The sequence below is a fragment of the Dermacentor albipictus genome, chromosome 10 (assembly GCF_038994185.2).
Source record: "Dermacentor albipictus isolate Rhodes 1998 colony chromosome 10, USDA_Dalb.pri_finalv2, whole genome shotgun sequence".
NCBI classification, from domain to species: domain Eukaryota; kingdom Metazoa; phylum Arthropoda; class Arachnida; order Ixodida; family Ixodidae; genus Dermacentor; species Dermacentor albipictus.
Genome location: NC_091830.1, coordinates 60,681,031 through 60,699,726, shown reverse-complemented (window position 1 = coordinate 60,699,726; position 18,696 = coordinate 60,681,031). Strand labels below are relative to the sequence as shown.

Genomic DNA, 18,696 nt, shown 5'->3' with positions numbered 1-18,696 from the left:
CTGTGGCAGGTAAATCAGTATAGACTATTGAAGTACTATTCTTTCAAAACATTGTTCTCATTCGTACAGCATAAATAGGTTAACCATTTTTTCAATAGTTTGCGGCAAACTGAGCACCATTATGACACTGTGATGTCAATATTTCAAAGTATTTTCTTATACTATGGCTGCTTTTTCACAGAAAAAGTTGCCAGAACTTGTGGAGTCTTTTGTTCTTTTCGAAGCAACGTAATCCTTTTGTCTTTTACTTATAAGGCAGTGAACTAGTTCTGAGCAGACAGTATCAAAGCTGGTGCCGGAATCGTAGAGTGGTGTTGCCACCCTCCTTTTATTTTCGTGTTTTTCTCTAGCTTACCAAGCTTCCTCTGGTGGCAAGAGTGGCCATTTTGTTTTTGCAAAAGCATAATCTACTAATATAGCTTAACATAATAGTCCTCCTTTAGTGTCCCCTTTGATATGAGCTCAAGGCTCGGTACAAGATCATTTTTGCATTCCACTCATCAGTGAGTGGCTGCAGGGGGCAGAAATAAACACCATGGAATAGTGCTAATCAAAACCAATGAGCCATTGTGATAGTAAGCATGAAACAAGACATGAGGGCCCAAGCAGCATACTACTCTCGACATGCTTGAAAACTATGTACAATTGTGTACAAACGAACAGGAAAGCATAAAGCAAAGCCTATCTTACAGTTTATATAACTAAAGAGAGTTTATTTCCCACCGCTATACATTCAGCCAGCAAAGACAATGTGGACGACAAAATAAGTATCGAAGCCGGAATATGAGAGTGTCAAACACGGAAAAAAAGCAATGTTTCTCAATCTGCATACTTGTTCGCACTTCATTTTTCACCTGTTGGAGGTTGACAAGCTCGGTGCTGTCTGTGGTGGGCGTGATGGTGGGGTTGATGGCGGAGACGAGCGCAGCCACCTCGGTCGCCCGCGTGCACGGAATGGCGTGGCCATTGAGGTACAACCAGCTCTTGTCCTGCGGTATGGGCTGGCCTCGCCTGTCCTCGTTGCCTTTGCCTGCACAAGGACATGCATCCTTTTCCAGTTGCGGGACCACACTCATGCGGCAGTGCCTTTAAGCACGAAACGCTTCCTCGTCCTGCTGTGAGCGATCTCAGAGGAGGGTAATCTGCAATCCAATGAAAATCACACGAAGTCAATGCATCCAATCAAAAGGACTACTTGGCAAGCCGTTTATGATCCCAAAGTCGGCACCGCCATGAATAAGGCACATTTTGCTCCTTCCTGCCACAAGAACTTTTTTTTTTCTTTCGCTAATTCGAAGACAGCGAATAAATGAAACCACATGTTTATCTTTCTCGCCAACATTTCAGAATTTAATGTGGCATTTAAGGGTATTGTTTTTCAAGTGCTGGTTGTTGTAATGCAAAACCAATACTGGTGTCACACAGGCAATTTAAACATAGTCACCGATGCTACTGCCATAAAAAGGTGCATCACCATGCACCGGAAATTTGGGCTATTATAGAAACTGCCCTTCAGAGAGCATTCTACTAGAAGAAGTTTCGAGAAAGGTTTAGCAGTAGTCGAGATATGGAACCAAATTAAATGTTATAAGGCCAAGGAGAGGCTGTGACGTCACAAAAGAGGTTGGTGACTGTCGTGGTTCGGCGAAGCAGCATCCCAGCGTGCTGGCGCGATGACTATGGCGGTAAAGGAACAGAAGCTGGAAAAGCGACGCGAGGCTCCGTGGTAATGGGAGGCTGCCATGACAGCCAAGGAAAAAGAAAAAAAGGAATCACCAATGACTTTCGCAGGTAACTAAGCGCATTCAGAAAGCTATTCACTTGCTTTGACAACCAACTTCCATGGTTAAAACATGTTCTGGGGCTAGTTGGTGCATAGCTTTCGATAGAATAAGCGCCAAAAAATGACAGCACACAAGAAGAAAACCAGACGGGACAAGGCGCGACAAGCGCCTTGTCCTGTCTGGTTTTCTTCTTGTGTGCTGTCATTTTTTGGCGCTTATTCTATTGAAAACTTCGATGGTTCTTGCACAAATGCTTTTTATCACAACACAGTGAACTTTTGTGGCTGCAGTTGATCATTTGATCTTTGTTTTGTTTTCGTTAATGGGAACTTGTCTTGAGCCTTTCTGTTTTTGTTTTGTTGGAATCTGACATCGCATTACTTTGTGTACAGTCAACAACCGATTATTCAGACATGCTTGACTATTCGGACAGCCCCACGTGCCGTCACTAGCCCCACAGTGACCGACCATAGATACCTAACCAAAATTTTGAACACATTACAGCATGTCGTGCAACAATTAGGACTCCGACAGCATAGCCATGTGCCAATATTGTCACAGTGTCAAGCAAAATAGCAATACTTTTGTTTTGAGGCATCAACAGCGTGGTGGTCGGCCATGTACTGGCATTCCATGGAACCAAAACTAGTGAAGCCCAGCCGATCTAATAGTCGCCGATGAAAATTCAGTGCATGCATTGATTGTACGCTCGTCCATCTGTAGCGACAACATCACAAGGGTCAAGATATAGGCTGCAATTTTGTAGCGTTGATTTTCACTCAATTCTATGCAACTCTTATAATCCTTTGTTCATGGCCGGCTGATCTCATTGGTAACACATGCTGAGCGTTGCTATGACCACTGACAAAGTATGAAAAGAAATAGTATAACAGGCATGGCTAGAAAATCCCAGCCACAGAGTGTCTAGGCCAAGAGGAAGCATAGTACACCCAGCCACATGCATGGACAAACTTGGGCCATATTCTTGGACAGTCACTTCAAAAGATACTTTCATTTCCGTGACATTTCGCGAGACTAGCACTCGACATGTCAATGGGCAGCGGCGTTTCTGCATCGTGACAAGAAAGTATGCTTGGCCCAAGAGTAACGTCGCTCTTTGACATTTATGCATCTTGCGCAAGTATGCCATGAATTTCATCGCTCACAGACACCAATGCATCTCGCACTAGTCATGCGAAGTTCAAGGTGTCTCCGAAAGTGACGATTCAAGAGAATAAGGCACACCGTTGTTTGGGCACTTGTGGAATACAGTCACTTAGTTATGGCCGAATCTATTATTTAGGACTCCCGATTATTCTAACGTTTTGGCGGTCCTCATCGAGTATTGATTATCAGTCGGTGATAGCAAACAAAACAAGCGACATGCAACACTAATGGGAGCCGCAGACTCTGAGAAGTGACAACTCACTGAAGATAAGTGACTTAATTCCACAAGTAGCCAAAGAAGATGTGCTGTATTCTCGAATCGTCACTTTCGAGATACCTCCGATTTCGCGTGACCATTGCTCAAGACACGTCAATATTAGAAGCAGCAGCATTCTTGGCACAGTACAAAGCACGTTATCTTTTGGTGACTATAGCTCAAGATGTGTCAGCATCCATGAGCAACGTCATTCTTAGCGGAGCACCAAAGACACTATCTTATCACTGTGTGGAAACACTGCTGCTCGCCAAAGCGTCCAGTGCTAGCCAAGTGTAGTATCGTCACGAAAATGAAAATACTGTCATGCTGTTGCTACAGATAGACTAAAGTAAAGTCAATGCATGCATCGAATTCTTTTCAGCAAATACTAGATGTAGCAGGCTTCACTAGTTTCAGTTTCGTGGAGCACCAGCAACAAGGCTGACAGCCATGCCAGCGATGTCTCAAACAAAAAAAAAAAAATGGAGGACGCTTAAGCTTTGCCTTCAAGAGTGGAACGTGATAGTGTTATCACACACCATTCGCACCGCCCACTCATTCACTCAGCATGCTCTTGACGAGATAAAGGGGAGAAGCGGGCGAGTGGCGCGCCACCTGTCGGGGCAGCGCCGTACATTGCGAGGAGGGGGTCTTGTGTTTGCCGCAAGATGGCTCTGCGTGTGCGCCAAGCGCAGAAGAAATGTAGCGGAAATGTACTTCACTACTCGTTTAACTGCGACTTCTGTAATTTACAAGCTCATAATTACTAATATACACTGCAGTATAACTTTCTATGGCATGTTTCTAAGGCAACATTGCATTCCCTAGAGGCGCTTTTGTCCCACTTTGAACCATCGAACTCATGGATGAGTGGTAGCGTCTCCGTCTCACACTCTGGAGACCCTGGTTTGATTCCCACCCAGCCCATCTTGCAAGTTGTTTTTATTTATGAATTGCCTTCCAGAATTTTTCGCTCACAGCCAACGCCGCCGACGACACTGGCTTTTCTGCGACACGAGCTCCTTAACACTGTCACGTTAAAATATCGCAATTTCTACTGGACGGTGGGCCATATTAGCACATGGTCATGCAGTCGGAGTCCAAATTATCGCACGATGCACTACAAGGTGCACGAAACTTCAGTCATCCTTATATATCAAGTCTGTTGGGCTAGTGGCAGGGCAGTGTGGCTGTCTGAATAATCAAGCATACTCAAATTATTGGCGTCCGAATAGTCGATAGCTGACTGTACTATGGCTTTATTGGGGCTCCATAACACCTTTTTCTTTGAAAGTGAGAACACACAGAACACACTGGAGCGAGTGCGATGCCTTTCAATGAACATATTTCCGAAAAAAAATTTTGAGAAGCCCCTAATAATAATGCAGATACAGAAAGTACAATGTTTACTTTCCCAATACCTCTGCTTGACACAGTTTCTTGTAGTAGGGGCAGCCCTGACAACGATGCCCTGCCTATTGCCCGCTTCATACAGTTAAACTAACGGCCCACTTTGGATGGATATCGGCCAACCTCAAACAATAAACAAATGGGAGGAGAACAAGGTACAAACTCCATGCAAGCGATCTTGCGCACGACGGTAACAAGCAATGCGACGGAGATGGCTGTCACGTCCACTCGTCGCCTACGAGTCGAACCCCACCCAAGCGACGACGTTGAGCGACATCCCCACAGTGTTGCCGGCATGAGGGCAGCGAATACACACAGGAACTGTCGTGATGCATGCTCTAATAATCTAAGTTGATTGGTTTTGCTGTACACAGCAGCATAATGTATTTCTGAAGGTAGTGCAGTATGTGCTTTTATCCTTGCAGGTATCAAAACTCAGTCATTTGCTTGTTTCACAAGACAAGCAGTAGTATCACTGTTGTACATCTTGTTATGGATTCGTGCAATTGACTAGTTGCTCCTAACACTTGCACGCGACTAGCGATAAATTTTTGATTCCCATAACTGTGCGATTGAGCAACGAGAATGAACAATCCGTTCGCGCTACGGCCTGTTTCGTCACTTGTAGCCATCCCTCATCACTGCAGCACAAGATCACTCTTATCGGGTTTGGACTTAAACAGTGGAGAGAGAAAGCACAGGTGTAAAGGAAGAGGAAAGCAGGGCACCTGATTTATTGACACGTGCACGGGTGACGTCACGCACAAGGGAAGGGGGAGGTGAGGACGATGCCCGCCAGCTGCAAACGCCCGGTCCACAACAGACATGAGCAGTCAAGAGCAGTCTTGGTTGACAGCCATTGCAAAGAACTTGTAGCAGGGATACTAGGGACAGTGGGGACTGATACGAAGTTTCAACTGGGATGCTGATATACCGAGTCGTGGTATCATTAGGCATTGTGGTTGGCAGCAGGAGTGCCACTTGATGTTCCTGCTGATGTGCGCACAAGGTTTCGTGATTCACCGATGGCATGGGGATATGCAGCAAATCCCAAAAAAAAGAAAGCTATCATTGACATTAACAATCATCTTCGATCGTTTCTGTCACAATTTTTATTCTTTCTGCAGTACACTTATGGCAACCTAACCTCAGAAGGTCGGTGTGTGACAGAGGTGCCGGAGGGTGACAAAAGAGCGGCGACAGTACAGTCTGTCCGCTCTGACAACCAGTGCATCCCCATTTGGTGGAAGACTGGAGAGGTGTACACGTATGCACGCATTTTAACACTGGAGTAGCTTGTGGTCACGAACAATTGTCCAATGATGGTTGTCTGTGGGCTGTCACGTGTGTCTATGACATCAGAGACAAGGCATAATAGAGGAGTCCTCAAAAGCCGTGGCAGAGATCAAGCCATTTTTTATGTGGGATTGTGGGCTCCCTGCTGCATGTAGGGGAATAGAGAGTATTAACTTGACTGTTTGAGTTTCTGTCTTAGTGTCCGCAGTTTTGGCCCTTGTGGAATACTAGGTTACCAGATAGGTATGCATTCGCGTGCAACACTGGTAGTGACATCTTCTGGCACAGAGTTCAACCAGAAAGCACACACAGAGATAATACTGCATTGACTTATGATATTCCACTTAACCACGGGAAGGGAAGCGTAGCAGGGGGCGGCAGAAAGTTAGGTGGGCGGATGAGATTAAGAAGTTTGCAGGGACAACATGGCCACAATTAGTACATGACCGGGGTAGTTGGAGAAGTATGGGAGAGGCCTTTGCCCTGCAGTGGGCGTAACCAGGCAGATGATGATGATGATGATTCTACTTAACTCCTGGAGTAAAGCGTTTGCAGTGACATACGTGCTGACGAGCGGTCCATTGATGATTTCCCTTTGATGATAACACTGACGTTACACAAATTTTTTTCTGGCTCATTGTAGTTGGACATTGTAGCCGGTGTCACAAGATGTTGCCACCAGCCTTGCTACTGCCATCCATTGCTTTGATAATCTAGTAATCAGTAAACGGTAAGAAGTTTGCATACAAGCTAAACTTTCCAATATCTGGCTTGCATGGTCTGACAGCATTGTCGACAGATCATGAACATTTTCTTACCATGCTCAACAAAAATTGCAGAGCCCCTTAAAACATGGATGGTATTCATTCACCAGATACCATTTCTTATTCATTCTCCCATAAATTTTGTAAGTTTGCTCTTACTTGTCACACTGGTGCAGTGACATGCAATCACACTGGTGCAGTGACTTGCCAGAAGGTCACTCTCACTCATTGTGTACCTCCTAGCATGTGCACAAAGCCTGACTTCCTTTTTACGACATTGACTCAGTTGCCCTTTCCTCTTGGTGGCACACATCTGAAGCATAGCACGCAGGACCACGTCACGTTTCGAACGTGCAGTCCACTCATAAATGCGCCCAATTTCGCTTAGCACCCCATGCTAAATACCTGCACTGTCCTGGCACCCTATCCTGGCTCACACATCTTTGTGCACTCTACTTGCCACTACAACAATTCTTTATGCTTTATGCATGTATTTGTACAACAGGTCCTCTTAGCATCCATGCCTGCTCGTTGCTTTTCTTCCAACCTGTCATGACTTTGTATGTACGACCGTGGCGGGTTGTTTACTGATGAAAATGCACATCTGAGACTTGTCTCTGTGTTTGTGAGAGGCACAGAGAACTTTTTTTTTTTTTTAGCACTGGGGACGCATAACTCTCAGGTGCCCTGGTATTCGGCCTCCCCATATGTGATGCAAGTGATCATGGGAGTTGGTGTCATAGTTACATCGCTACAATGACAGACGGTGAAATTTTTTTTGAGGCTAGTACCATCTAACAATTACAAAAAATAAATTATCATGTAATAACTACACGAAACCCACTCACCCCCAAATGAGCAGACTGACATGTTTCTATGAACAGTGGCCACAGCATACCGCTTTTGATGAAAATGTAGTATTTCACTTTCGTGTTGCGCAATTTTACGTCCACGAGTTTTAGTTGCAACATATGGGGTAACTATTCCCTAGAAAGCGCAGCAGATTAGGAAACAACTTCACTGTGAAGTGCAGGGATGACCACACCACCTGTGCAGCTTCTGCAACCTTTTCTGCTAGGTATTAAATGGAGGGTACAGTGACAGCTTCTTCAGGACTTGTTAGAAGCGGCTTAAGACACATACCGTGCCAGGTGACCTCAGCTGTCTCTTCACGCTCTTCAAATATGACCCATGCGTGGTCCTCCGACAGGGCCAGGTGGACATCCGGGAACCCCATTGCCTGGCAAGCAGCTACTACAGCAAAGGCCACACCAAAGCAGTCCAGCTTGTTTCCTGCAGGATCCAGTGTTCATTTAGACGCAGTGCTTAGTAATGCCAAAACTACCAGCTAGCTTTAAGATTTAAGAAATACAGTTGAAGAAAAAAAAACGAAAGTTTGGTGAAAACAAAAAGAAAACTGCTCATTATGTGAGATATGGACGCTTAATTTAAAAAATTCACAAGCTTTGTTTTCAGGTTCAGAACTCCATTTTTCCTGACTGTGCACCATTTGCTGTTACTTGTAGCAAACAAATCTCTATGCAACAAATGTTTCCTTTTAGGAGTGATCATATATTTCATTTTGTTTAAGAAGGTTGAGTGTTTATTTGATGTTTATATTGTGGTTTGTATTACTATGTAAATAATATGGCAATTTTATGTTGCAACTAAACCCTCCAATAATGCTTTATAGGCAACGTAAGTATGTATAACAAATAAATTAAAAACTCGTGCTTATTCAATGCACATGTTGGAATCTGTGCTTAAGTAAAGCAGTTAATTAAGTGCTTCACAAGCAACAGAGATGCATACAATTTGGCGAAAACAAGTGTATTTCAGACAACAGAAAATTCAAGAGAATGCCCTTCGCAACATCGTTAATGCTGCAAACGACCACACACAGAAACGATCTTTCAGGCTCTAAATGCATAAACGGTAAATGAACTTTGCCATTCAATGCTAAATGAATGCTGTAAATTGGAATTGCAAAATAACGATTCATTTCTTACTGAAATGTCTCGACTAAGCCTGACTAAGCATGCCCGTACACTGAGGATACGTGAGCTCTGAAAGGTGCCTAGAATACAAACTACGGCACTCAAATGTTAAAATATCAGATACCTGTGCTGCTTAATAATTCAGAGTTCCACACGTTATACAATAACACACTTATTCATGTTATGTGCTTTTCTGTGAAGCTCCTTTTTTCTAAACATTTTCCCTTGGCAAGAACCCATGAAATTTCATGTTGTATTCACGTATTCATGTGAACCTGTTTCTGTGTACTAGCATCTTTTTGCACAATGACTTGTTATTGTGCTTTCCTTTTCTTTGCTGGTATTTATGACATTAGAAACTGATTTAGGACCTTTCAATTAATACACCTGGATTCTGTACACTTTTCAGTTTATTCTGTTCGAGTGCAGTATTTATCATGTGCCTCATTTGCCAATGCTCAAGGGCGCAGACGCCGTCAAGCCGTCAGGCTTGACGGGGTCTGACAGGTACAGGCTATTAGCCTGATGGTTTTTAGCCTGTACCTTCCAAGCGTCTTTGATGCTGAAATAAATAAATTGACTGATTGATTGATTAATTGATTGATTAATTGGTTGATTTCACAAAAAAGCATGACACGTATCAAGCAACATATAGGGATTCTGTACCTCTTGTAGAAGTAGGACATACCCATGATGGAGGATTGACCAAGAATGGGTACACCCCCATGGCAAATACCGAATGGCTAAGCCAAAGAAAGTAAAGTAAATCAAAGAATTCATGTAATATAATTACCCATTTTATTAACAGATCAGTATATCTAGAGGTATCTGTGAGCCGACATTTCATTTTCATGTTTTAGGTAGGAATCGTACGAAGTGAGACATGCCCATTCTAGAGGAGCGGTCAAAAACCCAGTGACAAAATACTGAGACGTTAAATCAAAGAAAATAAACTCAACAAAGTCAATCAAAGAATCCATTCACTCTTGTTACATCTACAGAAATTCATCAATTTGATTGACAGTTTTTCGATGCATTAAGCAGTTTCACTGGAATTCTTCTACCAACAATGCCATGCACCATCTGAAATGACGACTGAACTTTAACAATTTGTCATATCTGACAATTTTCGGCACAGATTGTGGAGTCTAGAAACATAAAACTTTGACTGCAGGTATCATCGAAACTAGCCTCCAGTGCTCTTAGCACTTCCCCAAGCTAACAAAGCGAAATTTGCGTTTTGGTTGACTAGGCAACATAATTTTTAAATGACAGCAGCACTGAAGACAAAGAAGCTTCTGTCAGGTTGTCCGATTTCCTGATCCGACGTCTAGGTCATTCCAACAACGTATCAAATAACGGTACTTGCTTATGTGTGCCTGTTACTTTGATAATTGTGTTCTGACTATTATCAAGTGCATCTTTATTTTACCCACCGAGGGTTGCTTTTGTCCGTGAGCATTTCGACAGCACATGTACAAAACATTACAAGCGATCCTACTCGTCACGTGGGGTTTTCACTTACATAAAAGCACATAGTCAATTTCAGACCGACCTTGCACCAAAGCTTGACCAAAGTCTGTTATTAATATTACATTTTGAACGCCGAATGTGCAAGTGCCTTTGTTCATTACTGCACGGCACTGTACAGGAACTGTACAAAGCATGTGGCAGCTTCAGCACCAGTTGACAAACACTAGCTCACCTTGCTCGCACGGAAAAGCTGATCGAACGCAATAATTGCATGCGAGAAGGATTACGCGTGCTCTCTGATCCAACAACTGCTGCATCGAGAGCTTAAAGAATGCAGTAAAAGACAAACCAGTTGTCTACTACAATGAGTAAAAACAAATGCTCCCTATAGAATAGGAACTTGCTCGTCTTCACGTTTGCAATGCTACTGCTTCCCCACGTAGCACAGGCAACACTACGGCTAGTATTTATGCGAACAAATGTGTGTGATAAATTTTTTTTTCGTGATCTGAGTTTCAAAAGTTGCCGACTAGGAGCCAGGCACATATTTTGTATATCTGAGATTTTTTTACTTTCAGTACTTATACTAAAAATAGCAAATTATTATTCCTTCATGTTCCTTGATGTGCTTCTTTGAACTTCCTTATATAACAATTCACAAGAACTGTCTGAGCAATTGTTACTGCTTTAAATCTATTCAAAACGCCAGTGATCAGGCTATAATTATATGTGTCGCAGTATACATTGCAACTACTACGTCTCTAAATAAAATGTTAACACATAAAAGCATCGAAAATGAGCACATTTCTGGTGGCATGGAAAGAGTTCATACGTATAATTTGCCATTCTATTAACAGATTTTATATATATATATATATATATATATATATATATATATATATATATATATATATATATATATATATATATATATATATATATATATATATATATGTATGTATGTATGTATGTATACATTTGAACAGCAAACTTGTGGCCTTCCAGCCAGAAGAGTTTCTTCGGCGTTGGCCAACACACTTTGTGGTAATTAGAAACAATCAAGCCTCTGCTGTAATATTAGTCAGACCTGCGTATTTCGCACCATTTCCGTGGCCACGATGGCTTTGTTTCTTGACCGCCTTTGATATTTTTGTTTGTGCTCGTGGACATTTTACCCCTGGAATGTTCTTCAAACTGTTGTTTGTGCGCAACACAGACCTTTTGCAGTACGTTTATTTCTGTTAGCAGCTTTTGAGACGTCTCAGTTTTCATTTCTCCTGTCCCGTCACTATCGCAGATTGCTGACCTCTGTTGATTTGATCTCTTCAGCTTAAATCTGTTAAATGTCTCTTTCCGAGCTACGGCCAGGAGAGTTCGGGAGGTGTCGCAAAGAAAGCTTCTCTTCAATAAACAAATAAATAAAAGAAATGATTCTCATATGCTAATATGCAGAAAAGCAAGATTAGCTGCCAGCATATAGTTGTTTTTACACTCATGCCAGCTGGACACAAACAATTTGACATTATCTGCTTCATGCCTTAAAGTTTAACGCCATTAATTTATTGATTTATTTGCACATACTGCAGCAAGAGCATTAAACCTTAATGCTATTTGGTGTGCAGTGTGGTTTCACAACTCACTCAGCTGTCAAATGCACACTCTCACTCACAATGTTAGCAGTTACAGCTGTACATGAAAGAGACATTTGTGAAGAGACATTTGTGTGTGTGTGTGTGTGTGCGTGCGTGCGTGCGCACGTGCGTGCGTGTGTGCGTGTGTGTGTGTGTGTGTGTGTGTGTGTGTGTGTGGAATTCGAGAATGCAGCAAGGTAAACAGAACAAGTAGTACTTAAAGGGACACTAAAGGCAAATGCTAAGTCGATGTGGACTGTTTAAACACCATTCCATAAACATCGCAATGGTTGTTTCGTGCCAAGAAAATACTTAGTTTACGAAAAAGCTGTATCTGAAGGGTCCGAAAACCTTTTTCAAAATTCAGATCTCCCGCCACCCAACCGGGGGAGTGATGATGTTGCATACGCCATCATCGCCCTTTGCTGTTGTCAGTGAGTAAAACGGCGCCCGACAGATGGCATCACCGAGCCAAGACGAAGCAGTGGACTCGCCACTGCAGCTGCTTTTTGGTCAAGTGGCGTAGACCGTTCGGGCATCCCGCAACATCAAATGTAAGTTGAATTCTCTGCTACTTGCAATTTGTGAGAATTTTGCGAGCCAGCAAAACCAGCGCACCGCTATGCAATCAGCAAATTATTGAAACGCCAAAGAATGGGCAGCGCAGAGTTGAGCGAAAACGAAACCTTTCAACTGCCCGCATCGTTGTCAATGGAAATTTCGATGAGTATTTTCTAAACATGAAATGGAAACGGACAAGTAGCATATTATTTCATCTTATAATACAATATGAGGTTGCTTTTTGCAACGAGTCGTTGAGTACTAGTGACAGAACTTAACTGAGGTGTGCTTTCATCATCGGGCAAGGGCTTGAACACCCCGGAGAGTCTCTAATCATGTCCTGCATTTACCTCGATTTCTCTTATATTAAGGCTATGTTCATGATAATATTGACGCCATGGATATTCTCTAGCACTAATCTATCATTTTAGCTTGACTTAGCGTCCCTTTAATTTCAACAGTTTCAACCAGTTGACTGATCTTCATCAGGGTTTACGAGAAAAATTAACCCTGATGAAGGTCCACCGGTTGAAATTGTTGAAATTAGGTATTTGTTCTGTTTACCCTGTAGCATCACTCAAGTTCTTTACATATGAAAGGCAGCCTGAAGAATTTCTCTTTACTTTATATATATATATATATATATATATATATATATATATATATATATATATATATATATATATATATATATATATTGTGAGTATGTGGGATATAGGATTGTGAAACAAACCTATTGCAATCACTAAAGCTATCATCGTCACAATGTTTGATGTCATTAAAAGTGTGCACATAGCGCCGACCTCAGATAGAATGGCATTAAGAAACTTAAGGTCCTAGGCACTTAATAACAGGAGCGAGCAAATAGTAGTCTTTGAGGCGAAATCAAATGCAAATTGTGTCAGAAGCATCTCACATTTCAATTTTCCCATCTTGGTATTCACGACATTAGAAAGTTTCTATCGTTATACTGCACATTATAAATCATGCTTTATTCCAAGCACAAAGGGAGCATTAGGGACAACTAACCAATTTGTTTGCAAACTCGGGGCTTTTGAGAGCATATGCAGTCATGCATTATCAGATAAAGCTTAGAAAGGCAGCCTCGTTGACCTAGTTGATATCTGTGTCTACTTTCGTGACCACATCAGAAATGTGTACCATCTGTTGCACCTATAAATAGCACCAAACAGTATATACTGCCGAAAGCAACATTTATGCAAGTGGTCATCACAAGTCAAAAAAGTTTGGCTGTCTAAGCCATGCAACATGCTCTAGTACGTAATATCCACTGTAGATGGGATGAAAGTTCTAGCATTTTTTGTATGATTTCACGCTTGATCATGTGTAGTTGACAATGTGAGGTATTCAAAACTATTCGAAAAAAATTATTGGATTTTCATATCACTGACATTTGATTCAAGGGCCAAATCACTACAAGACCGGCCCACTTGGCCAATGGCTTGATGAGAACCTTCTATTCCGTTTTGGTGCTATTTATAGATGCAACAGACGGCGCACATTTCTGATATGGTTGCGAAGGTAAACACAGATATCAACTAGGTCAACAAGGCTGCCTTCCTAAGCTTTATCTGATAACACATATTCACTTATGCTTTGAAAAGCCCTGAGTTTGTAAACAAATTGGTTAGTTGTTCCTAATGCTCACTTTGTGCATTGAATAAAGTATGATTTGTAATGTGCAGTATAACATCAGAAATTTTCTAATGTCAGGTATACTGAGAGGTGAAAATTATTTGGTATTAATGGTAAGAAGCCTTTATTCGATTTGTTATTAGGTTTCACTTATTCACACACTTGCATTTATTGGCATTAACCTCCCCTTGGGAAGCATGGGTATTAAATCGGCTTAGTCAGATGCCTCCTTTACTAGATGCTTGCCATGTCACTCGTTTTGCCATTGGAGTGGAGGTTCCTGGAGTTCAGCATAATCATAGAGAGATGGCACTCATGGCCTACAGTACTTCCTGTCACTGCGAAAGTGACTACAAGGCAGGCGCACTCGGCCAATGGATCGCTGAAAGCCTGCAATTCCTGCCTCCGGGATTGCAACAGACGCCGCTATAATCCTGGTGGCAGGGGCATGTGATTCAAGTTTGCAGCAGTCGCCACAACCCGCAATCTCACCCTAGAGAGGAGAAAGTAGGAAAGGTAGAGAGGTAGACTAGGTAGAGAGGAGGAAAGAGGTGAGGGGCCATGACCAGCTTCTTGGCTCATTGCAGCAGGTATGCAGTCTCTAAAGGAGGCACCTATCAGTCCTAATGTACATAGCTAGTTGCTGGTTTAACCTCTAGGCTATCAGGCATTCAATTCACTGTACTGCACTAAAGTTCAGGATGAATGCCTGATGAGCACTGCATGGATGTTTGAAAGACTATTACGAAATCACGAGACGAATATTTGGGAAACTCGATACTGCAGTCCTGACTGACAATTTGCGCTGGGCTCACAGCACATCCTTCGGGCAGCGAGATTTCTTTCCTCATTCTAGTTCACATGCACGTCTTCTCCAAGCTATGTGAGAACTATCTGCACTCATTTATTAGATGTACCACATTAAACTATCGTCTACAATGTTAAGCATGACAAGAGATCTGTTCTCTGCACCAATGCCTTCCCCACTAATTTTTGTAACAACAGGGCTTTCTACAGCGTGGCGCTTCTTGGCGATAAATGGCCCTTGCGCCACAAGATGCCAAATTCATCATTGTAGTACCTTCCATTCACGGGTATTTAATATGGCTGGTCATATGTTACTTTCTGTGGTCTACGTGCTACTAATAGGCCAACCTAAATAAACAATTAATTGCAAGAGAGATGCACATTTATGAAGTCTGCGAAAAATGTTTCATTTTTGGCATTTCATATTTAGCTTGAACCTGGAATCGGTCCGGACCCCGACTCCAGCATTAATGCATGGCCTCGCCCTTGCCAACTATGCTGTATGCGCCAGCACTTCCTCAATTGCCTACAAATGTAGCAATATTGCTCTGATAAAAATCAGGAACACAAGCGCTTTAGCACACAATGAAAAGGAAACAAAGTGAATGGTGCTGGAAAAAAGAAGGGGCAGGGGGGTGGGGGGGGGGGGGGTACACGCTATTGTAGATGCTCGTTCAGAGCAAAAAAAAAAAGAAAGAAGTACTTGTTCCTGAATAACTTTTCCAGCCACATTGTGCATCCTTGTTTGACATGCAACTTACTACTTTTTACTGTTCCGACTAGTGACTATAAGGAAGAAAAGGCTCCAACATAGAACCGAATATAAACGTATATCTGCTCATGAAAAACAAATGTCAGAAACAGACTTGTACACGTTACAGAAAAAAAAAAACATCTTTACAATTACGTCATCCATAAATGTAATTGATTACAGTAACTAATTCACAGTCACTATTTAAAGTTACTATGTGAGTGTGAGTAGAAGAAGTAATTGAATTGCAAAAATATTGTAAAATTTGATTACAAATGATTACACATAATTCGCTAAATACATGTCTGGTCATAAGTCACAGAATGAATATGGGAGTAATGAGGTAGAATGGAATTTTAGGAGGTGTACTCTGCCCCTAATCCCTCTTCTGTCCTGCTTGAGAAGGCCCCAAAATAAAAAGTCATTGGCACATCTACTTGTAATTGATACTTAGGTTCTTTTCGTGATAAAACACATCATACTTGATCAAATAATTTCTAGTAATTATGATGACTGGCCTGACTGAAAAATTTCAAGAGGTTTCGGCGTGTTAGAAAAATGTCTCAATTTGCAGGAACATTCAATCATAAGTCACTACAGAGGGAGATAGTGAATACAAACCTGCCCTACGACTTAGTAACGGTGGCCTGTTGCTAAAGGTTAATCAAACCACTCAGTGGTGGCATAAAGCACGCACGCGCGCGCGCGCGCACACGCGCACACACACACACACACACATAAACAGCTGTGAAGAAAAAAAAGTAAATGGACTGCTGTGATACCGTGCCAGCAATACGAAGGCTATAAATCTATTTGTCGGCAACGCAGCTGCAAAGCGGTTCAAGAGCTGTCACGACGGATGCAGACGGTTCTGGCGGCACAAAAGAATTCCTCCTTGACTTTATAATAAGCGGATTTTTTGAATGTCTGCGTTCGGTCACTGCCACGGAATGCGTACACGTGCTCGCAGAGAAGCAAAAGACGCGGCGCTGAAGATAGAAACTCAATGCATGAATAAAGTGTCTGTGTGTGCCCTCGCGCGCATTTTAACACGAAAAAAAAGTCAGTGTCCTCAACAACGGAGGACTGTTACTTTAGCGACTATAATTGCCGCTTCGGCGTGCAAAAGCAAGCGCCGAGCCGTAAGCACAACGCGCAACATGTCACTCCATTTATTACGAAGTAGCTGTGTTTCATTCCAACCGCCGTGCGGGTGACGGGGCTTGTAATACACCCGGCACGATCTGCAGAACAAAAGCAAGCGAGCTCCACACAAGTGCTCACCGACAGCCTCAGCAGTTTATTTATTTATTTACTTCGCTTCTTTTCTATACCTGACTTCGTTTCGAAACGCTTCAAGAAACCGCGTCGCTGACGTTTCTATGATCTTCGGCGGTTTACGAAAGGCCAAATCGAAGACAATCCGCCTCGGCGCTGCGATGAGCGCGGGAAGGCGACGGATCGAGCTACGTTCACAGGAATTGAAACGCGCTGTCAGACGCCGTTATAGCTTGCGTGATGCCTCGTGGGTCGAGGTGTCAACTACGCAATAAGCCACCGGCCACTGCAGCCTACTGTGTCTGTCCACTGGGCCAACGTGCCTCAGAGGCGACATCTTCACAAACGCTCACCAACCTACGGCCGATATTTCTTTCTTTTTTTTTTTTTCTTCCCCGCCCTCCTGCGCCTTCTCCCTCGCCATCTGTTTTCAAAACGAAAGCGAAGATCGCGCACTGCTTTGCTGGCCGCTGCTATACACGAATCAATCGATCACCAAGCTTTACCAGCAGTCGTCGAAAAAAATGAAAGGAGGCGAAGAGAAGCGGGCACGCACTCCCCTCTCGACACGAGCGGCCGCCAGCGAGTTACGTAACGGTGCGACGCGGGGTTTTTCCCGGAACGTCGCCGGCCCCGTTGTGCTCCCACTTACGTCAGCGTAGGAGAGAGAGGAGCTCGGCACTCCACCGTAAATAAACAGCCAAATCTCCATCGATCACGCGCGAGTAGGCGAGGGGAAAACGCACAACCGACTACTCACCGGTGAGATAACTGTAGAGAGACTGGAGGTGAGGCCGATCCTTGTAGTAACTCCTCGTAAGAGACGACCAGATCGCGTCCGACACTCGCTTGATGAGATCACGCAGACCGGCCGGAGAGTCCGTTTCGATGGCGCTCAGGTCGAGCGATCCCTTGATCTGACAGGCGAACTTGGCGTGCAGCGCTTCAATGGGACCGATCTCGACGACGGGGAAGCACGGCTGCCGCTGATCGCCGCCTGACGCCGGCTCGACGCCGACGTTGCGGTGGAATGTCAGCAGGTTCTCGATGTACCCGATCACGATGGACAGCAACGCCAGGTCCGGCTCGTTGTCGCTCTCGAGCTGCGCTCGAAAGAACTCGACAACATCGTCCACTTTGCGCATCGGAAAATGACGCTTCACGCCAGCACCGAGCGCCATGTTTGTTTTGAGTCCGCTGCGCACCGCCGCGCGCGGCGCGCGCATGGACATTGTTTTTTATTTTAATTTTTTTCTTTTTTTTAGCTCGCGCAGCCCTAGCGGCCGCCGTGTGAGGCGCACGTCGCGACTTACCATTCCGCTTCGCGCAGTGAAAAAAAAAATAAGAAAGCTGCCGCATTGAGTGCGTCACGCGTAGAGTTTATGGCGTCATGCATGACGCGTGTGCTTGAGACTGTTCTTGGAAGGCTAAAGAGCACTGAGGATAAAGAGCAACGGACGAAATAAATCGCCGTCAGTCTTATTACCTGCTGTTGACTGAAATTGACGCATTTGTTTCGGGTAACTGTGTTCTGCGTTCTACTATCCTGTGAAATCAGTTCACCGTCTGATGTGGCAGAATTCCCTTTTCCCATTTACAAAATAAAAGCAGCTTCGAGCGCTTTTGCTCACACCTGCCGACACGCGCGTCACATATTGCAAATAAACAAGAGTATGTCGATATCGGCGTTTCGTCTTTCCAGTATGCCTTTATCTACGTCCGCGTCTGGAGCGCTGACGTGTTTTAAAATATGTAACGAACGCAGTGCGTTGTTCGTCCGACGTGTACTCATTGTTGTTGAGAGTGTGGGTATGTGTGCTTTTCACAACACCTGGAACATCTCTGAACGAATGGAGCCTGACTAT

The 18,696-nt window shown here is 43.5% G+C and overlaps 1 protein-coding gene across 2 annotated transcripts in view; it reads right to left on the bottom strand.

The window, feature by feature from the left end:
- Mnn1 (menin 1) overlaps positions 1-18,049 on the bottom strand; it is a 59,181-nt gene extending 41,132 nt beyond the window's left edge. The window contains exons 1-3 of one of the 2 annotated variants that reach the window (XM_065444496.2): positions 17,592-18,049; positions 7,821-7,970; positions 855-1,030 (exon numbers count right to left, since the gene is read on the bottom strand). In XM_065444496.2, coding sequence (XP_065300568.1) covers positions 855-1,030; positions 7,821-7,970; positions 17,592-18,012 — 747 coding nt within the window. In that variant the 5' untranslated portion in view covers positions 18,013-18,049. The remainder of the gene's footprint in view (positions 1-854; positions 1,031-7,820; positions 7,971-17,591) is intronic. The other variant, XM_065444497.1, reaches the window with a different exon arrangement.
- Positions 18,050-18,696: the final 647 nt, after the last annotated feature.